Source organism: Adiantum capillus-veneris, chromosome 26 (genome assembly GCF_014529385.1).
Source record: "Adiantum capillus-veneris isolate H3 chromosome 26, ASM1452938v2, whole genome shotgun sequence".
In the NCBI taxonomy this organism is placed as follows: domain Eukaryota; kingdom Viridiplantae; phylum Streptophyta; class Polypodiopsida; order Polypodiales; family Pteridaceae; genus Adiantum; species Adiantum capillus-veneris.
Genome location: NC_140956.1, coordinates 25316795 through 25323591, shown reverse-complemented (window position 1 = coordinate 25323591; position 6797 = coordinate 25316795). Strand labels below are relative to the sequence as shown.

At 43.3% G+C, this 6797-nt stretch overlaps 1 protein-coding gene across 1 annotated transcript; it reads right to left on the bottom strand.

Moving 5' to 3' along the window:
• Positions 1-2912: 2912 nt before the first annotated feature.
• On the bottom strand, positions 2913-4668 carry LOC147423152 (putative protein phosphatase 2C 20). Its single transcript, XM_086502297.1, has 2 exons — positions 4514-4668; positions 2913-4277 (listed from the first exon to the last, which is right to left on the bottom strand). The coding sequence occupies exons 1-2, from the start codon at positions 4607-4609 to the stop codon at positions 4143-4145; spliced, it is 231 nt and encodes a 76-aa protein (XP_086358423.1). The 5' UTR covers positions 4610-4668; the 3' UTR covers positions 2913-4142.
• Between the last annotated feature and the right edge of the window lie 2129 nt (positions 4669-6797).

Here is a 6797-nt window from a genome sequence, read left to right as displayed (position 1 = left end):
ATGATGTACGTATACTTGTGTGAATGGGTGTGTGTGCTCATGCGTGTAGTGAATGTGTATGTATGTGCATGTGCTCGTAAGTGTGTATGTGTATGTAATTGTGTGAGGGTGTAGGTGCTTGTGAGTATGTGTGCGTATGTATATGGGGTTGTGTGTGTAAGTAACGAGAGTGTGTGTGTGTGTGGAAACGAGGGAGAGAGAAATAAGTTTATTTTTTATATCTGGTTGTCCGACTACAGAGAACGAGGGAGAGGACGTGAGTGAGGAGAGAGAGCGGGTTGGGGTGTGTGTGGGTGTGTGCGTGTGTTTGTGTTTGTGTGTGTGTAGGTGTGTGTATAGGTGGGTGTGTGTGTGTGTGTGTGTCGGCAACTTGTACTGAGAGGGAGTCTTTTGCCCTGCATGGCGGCCTGCACAAGTGAACGAGAGAGAGAGAGAGAGAGGGTGTGTGTGTGTGGCGGGTGTTGAGAGAGAGAGAGAGAGAGAGAGAGAGAGAGAGAGAGAGAGTCCGAGAGTGGGAGATGAGGGGGGAAGAGAGGGAGAGAGAGTCAACGGGAGAAAGAGAGAGGGGTTGTAGCGGGCCAAGGAGAGTGGTTGATGGGGAGAGAGGGAGTGGGTGAGGGAGAGAGTGAGCATGCATGGCGGCCCGCCTTGGTTGACAAACAAGAGGGAGATATATATATATATATATATATATATATATTATGATGAGGACGAGAGAGGAAAAAGTGGGGGGGGGCTATGAGTGTGTGTGTGTGTGTGTGTGTGTGTGTGTGTGTGTGTGTGTGTGTGTGTGTGTGTGTGTGTAATGAAAGAGACAGAGGGAGACTCTTGTCCCATGCATGGCGGCCCCTCGTGGGTTGACAAATGAGAGGGAGAAAACTTATTTTATGCGCCCTATGGGCAGAGAGAGAGAGAGAGAGAGAGAGAGAGAGAGAGAGAGCTTGTCCTCTGGTGATAATGGAGGAAAGATGGAGAGAGTGTGGCCAAGCTGAGAGGCGGCCCATTGCATGCAAGCATGGGAGGGAAGAGGGTGGCGGGGTGGCAAGCTCTAAAAACTTCTTTTTTTCTTTCGTTTATTATTATTAGGTTCCCCCCCCCCCCCCAGTGGGGTTGGTTCTCGCGGTCGTGGCTTTTGAAAGCCGGCCATCATCAGTAATAATTGTATGAGGTTTCCAAAATGTTTCCAAAGTGGCTATAGACAACAATGTAAGCTCTATTGACTTATGAATCAACAAAGGAATCAACCATAATCAATAGCAAGGAGGCTAAGATGTGCTTTGAAGCACACCTTTAAGTTGCCATACTCAGATAAATATATGGCATTGAAGACCTAGCAAGTGGCGCTGGTGCTAGACAAGCAACTATAGAAAAACAAAAGAGGAGGAAGGTTGAACAAGGTGTTACACTAAGCTAACTCGCAGATAAAATTACATATAATTTTTCCATCAAGGCTATAAGTTTAAACAATAACTTGTTCTACATTTCAAAGAACCTATTTAGCATTCTAATAGCAAAGATAAAATGATGTAGCAATTTGTTTATTGAATTATGTATGAGAGATAAGGAGGAGGAGCTAGAAGGCAGCCTTACAAAAAGACTCGATATCAATTGGGATGACAGAGTAAAGGATGAAGGTTCTAATAGAATAAGCCCACATTGAATATGAGCCACCAGAGAAGAGGGCCAAGAATCTAATGATAGATCTAGATTGGCAATGCCACATCATGCATAAAAATTAGTGTGTAGACTTAATTTTAAACCTAGAATTTACCAAGACCATCTCTAGCTCAACTTGTGCTGAAGGGGTAGATTGATGAAGCCCAATTGCCCAGTAATGCACCACTTATGCTGTTGAAGAATGCCACACAACGATTAGAAGATGTGGTAGCAAAACATCCAACACAGCACGATGGAATCAATTCTTATGCAAGGGCAAAATGATATAAGTTCAAAGGTTAATACGACAGGTGCCCATCTAGGATGAAGAAGAAAAACCACTAGTGAAGTGCCATGGCGGAGATCGAGGAACTGCGGTTCAACCACCATGTAGCCGCTAACAAGCACCGCTGCAAGAGGGAGCCAGAAGATCAGCATTGAAAGCTAGTAGGGCAAACACAAGACAAGCAAAAGGAGGGTGAGTGAAGGAAGAGAGACAACAATGTGAGAGCTCTATTTCCAGTCCAAAGGTGACCATCCCTTGCAACATTGGAGCTGAAGCTGAGATCGAAAGAGAATAGTCTTATCAAGCCTTTCCAATCTAAATGGGACAGTTATATGCAAAAAGAAAGAAAGAAAGATTCAAATGGAAGAGCAACCCAGCAGTATGTAGAGAATGATTGTTTCTGCATGATTCTAACATGAACTCTAATATAGATCAATTCAAGATGATGTTTTCCTTTTGTCAAATAGACATGTAGAACATGGATGGTACCTACGACACGTGGTGAAAACTGTTGCCTCGTATGCGTGCACATCATGTGAGTATATTAATTAGAAAGCTCCACAGTCACTACCTCTCTGTTGAAAATCAGTGCCCATAAATAGACAACCAAGTCTGTGAGGGCAGGTAACTGCTATGGGAGCGCATGTTAAAAGAGCAAAACTGCTTAAGGAATTTTGAAAATTGTGAATATGCAAGAATTGTAAAATGCATCTTGAGATTTGAAGTGTGCATACTTTCCTTGTGAGCTCATCAGATCCACGATCCGGCGTTTGCTGAAAGATCAAACTTACAATATGTCCATAGAAGTGTAAAGGGCTTGTGCATTTTCTGGGTGCAGGTCTTAACCTTTGGCAAAATCTCCCAACACAGAAGAGCTTGAGAGAGAAAAAGAGGCTACGACTAAGCATCCACAAATTTATCTGTTTTATGTATGCAATGCACTTGAGCAACAATACAAGGCCAAAGCAGATTGTATGCTTTTATTGTATGACATCTGACATGCTTTCATTTTGCTCATTTCTGGCTCCCAAAAATACATCACTTTCAGTCCAATTGCTTTACAATATGAAATGTCTTGAAAACTATTATCAAATGCTACAAGAAAAAATAAACAAAGCCCCAATTTTATGTTAACGACAATGTCCATTGATCTCAAACTCAGAAAATAGAATGTTAGTCTGTTGCAAAAACCGCTGTTCACACACCTTCAAAGGCTTCTTGTAAATAGAGCAGTTACAATTGGGCATGCTTGTGGTCTCTCTTCCATAAGACTCGGTAGATTTTCAAGGAGTTCACATGGTGCACACTGGTCCCATTTAAATCTGTTGATTACAAGAGCTCCCATAGATGATCCCTATTTCAGGCAACCCGACAACGTGAGTTGAGTGGGAAGGTCATTCAATAGGACAATTTCTTAACATAAGAGCACCTTCTCCAGTACACATGTTAGATTTCTAGCTAAAGTTTACCTAGTATGTTAAGACTCCCAAGGGGCTCAGGAAAGCTTGCCTTTGTTCCTACAGAAGAAATTCTTGTGGCCGTCTCTATATGGCAATAAAATGGCTCTTTTCCTACATACAATCAGTTCTAGTGGCCACCTCTCCATGGAAATACTCTTTTATCTACAGGAAATGACCTGTAAGAAGCTCCTCCTCTATACTTGGCTCTTCTAAGCTCCAGTAAAAGAGTAACGAAAGTTGTGGCACAGCCACAATTTGCTTTGGCAGATTCAATTGACAAAAGATTCAAAGGCCTTAATCAGTATGACCACCTGGTAGACACCTCCAAAGAAACTTTCTCAAGTGCATATTTGATGCGGTCAGTATGTTAAGACTCCCAAGGGGCTCAGGAAAGCTTGTCTTTGTTCCTACAGCAGAAATTCTTGTGGCCGTCTCTATATGGCAATAAAATGGCTCTTTTCCTACATACAATCAGTTCTAGTGGCTATCTCTCCATGGAAACTCTCTTTTATCTACAGGAAATGACCTGTAAGACGCTCCTCCTCTATACTTGGCTCTGCTAAGCTCCATTAAAAGAGTAACAAAAGTTCTGGCACAGCCACAATTTGCTTTGGCAGATTCAATTGACAAAAGCTTCAAAGGCCTTCATCAGTATGACCACCTGGTAGACACCTCCAAAGAAACTTTCTCAAGTGCATATTTGATGCGGTCATCAGTGTAACTGACATTTAAGGACAAAATCATAAGACAACAACAATGGCAGATATATCATCTATGCTTCCTCTTGCTACAGCCTCTCGCGCCAACGCTTTAGCTGCAGCTTCAGGATCGTCAAAACTCCTCACAAGGTCTACAGCTTCTTGGTTATCCATCACCTTTCCATCAGCAAAGCAATCAGTAGAATTAAAGCTCAAGCCAAAGGACATGAAATTTGTTGATAGATTCCACAAAACATAGCACATGATAAAGCCCCCAGAAAAGGATAATGAAGCAAGAATGACTCAATCTTCTTCTTGTTTGTTTAAAAACAAATAAACATTTAAAAAAACTAAAATTAAAATGATTCAAGACCTCATCTTAGAGCAAGGAGACACAATAATAGAGCACATACGTGAGATATCCCATCGCTTTCAAGCATGATAAACTCATCCCCTTCAGAGATGCTTTCTTCATGTATATCTGATTCAGCTGACGAGTGCTCTTTCATAGTTACATCACCGAAGGCATGGGATACAGCAAGCCTCCCGTCCACTCGAGGAACAGATCCTGTCAAAGAAATCTCTCTCTCTCTCTCTCTCTCTCTCTCTCTCTCTCTCTCAGCAAGAAGGCATAGAAGGGGTTAAGATCGGAAATGCGGTGATCATGCTTTTGCTTTATGCCGATGATGTAGTGCTCTTGGCACATACTTTAGAAGATGCACAAAAGCTTATGAGTGTCTTGGAACACTTTTGCCTACATGGCGGGCTGATCGTGAATGGATTCAAAACCAAGGTTATGCTTGTAAAGACCCTCAATGACGAAAATCCATGCATTGTATACAACAATGAGCAACTTGAAGTGGTAGATATTGGCCTTGAGGTTCCATCCACTCATAAATGGAAGGATTGCGCAATGCGTCGCTTGGAAGCCGGAAAGAGGGCTTATTATGCATTTGAGAACATGTGCAATGCTAGAGAGCTCCAGTGTTGGGCTCTCAAAAAGTACCTCTTTGACACGTTGGTGACACAGGTGCTTCTTTATGGAGTGGAGGTGTGGGGTGGTAGCATCGGGAAGTCTACTTGGAAAGAGTTTGAGAATGTCCAAAAGCGTTTTCTCACCAACTTTCTCCAAGTCAAGACACAAACACCCTACATGCTCTTACTTCTTGAGTCCGGATCGCTTCCCATTGAGGTCTTCGGCATGCAAAGGGTTGTGGAGTACATGCTTAAGACACAACGTAGCCCTTTGTATCGACTTCCTAGAATCACATATGAAGCAAGTCAAAAGGTCCAAAAGACATGCAAGAGCAAAATACTAAGTTTGGAGTGGATGCTTAACATCAAGAAATGGTTTGGAAGATGGGATGCATGTCACTTGGTCAAAGATGCGTCGATCGACTCCCAAGTCAATGAGGCCTTCTTACAACACCAATGTATCACGGCTTGGGAGAAATCCGGAGGTTCTCGCTTCAACCATTACACCACACACCTTGCCCCAAACTACAAATCTCTCTTCTTCTCCGAACGAGGTAACCGAACCCATCCCTATATCCTTGAGTCCATCCCGTTGAGTGCGATCCGCACCATTGCCTCCATTTGTCTTAGCTCCTATTCTCTTCGTTGCGAGACAGGACGTTGGGGCACTGCCGAGGAGTCTAATCGACTTTGCACCTTATACCCTCGTCAAGTGCGAGAGAGTGAGTACCACAGACTACTTGAGTGCTCAGCTTTTGACCACATTAGGTCCTCTTTTCCCCATATATTCAGCCATGAGCTCTCTCTACATACCTTTCTCTCCCAACCACGATTGGACTCTCTATTGCGACGCTCATTTCAACCATTTTTGAGCATCAAGAGTTACTTATGACCTCCACTCACACCACATGACATGCTCATTTGGTCCCATAGGTCATATTTGACCTCCGAGGACGATAATAGAACTCTCTCTCTCTCTCTCTCTCTCTCTCTCTCTCTCTCTCTCTCTCTCTCTCTCTCTCTCTCTCACCAGATCAGTGTCCTTTATACACGGTTTATGGGATACAAATAATTGCCGATATACTAGATTGGCCATCGAATCCTCTTCGACAATTAGCAACGAAGGGAGATACATCATGCTGGTATGCGCAACTGTCCTCGTGGTTTCAGAGACACGGGTTCAGTATGGAAAGATTACCCCCCTTCCAATACTCTCTTGAGGCTCCATCACTGGCAATCACACGAACGGAGATTAATAAAATCATCCGCCAGGATCTTATACAGTTGGACACTAAGAGGACATGGGTAGACCCTACACAAGAATTGGGCACGAAGATGGCCGACTACAAAGAAAACTTCCTACAGATATCTGAAGATGGTTTTGTGATTCGCCCGAGCTACATGGATACCCACCTGTCTCATGGTTTGAGATGTGCTATTGGTCAGATTCGTACATCCTCACACTAGCTGGAAATTGAATTTGGCAAATTTAGGGGAATCCCACATGAGAGCAGAATTTGCAAGTTATGCGGAATGGAGCCGGAGACAGAATTACACTACATATGTCATTGCACCGTATACTATGAGATACGCGGGCGTTTCCATTGCCTATTTAAAGAAGGCTTTGGACCTCTAGATAGAGTCATGCAATACCAGGATCAAAGGTGCTTAGGCCTGTACCTACTGGAACTACATCGGCACAGGGATAATCTGATGAGAAGA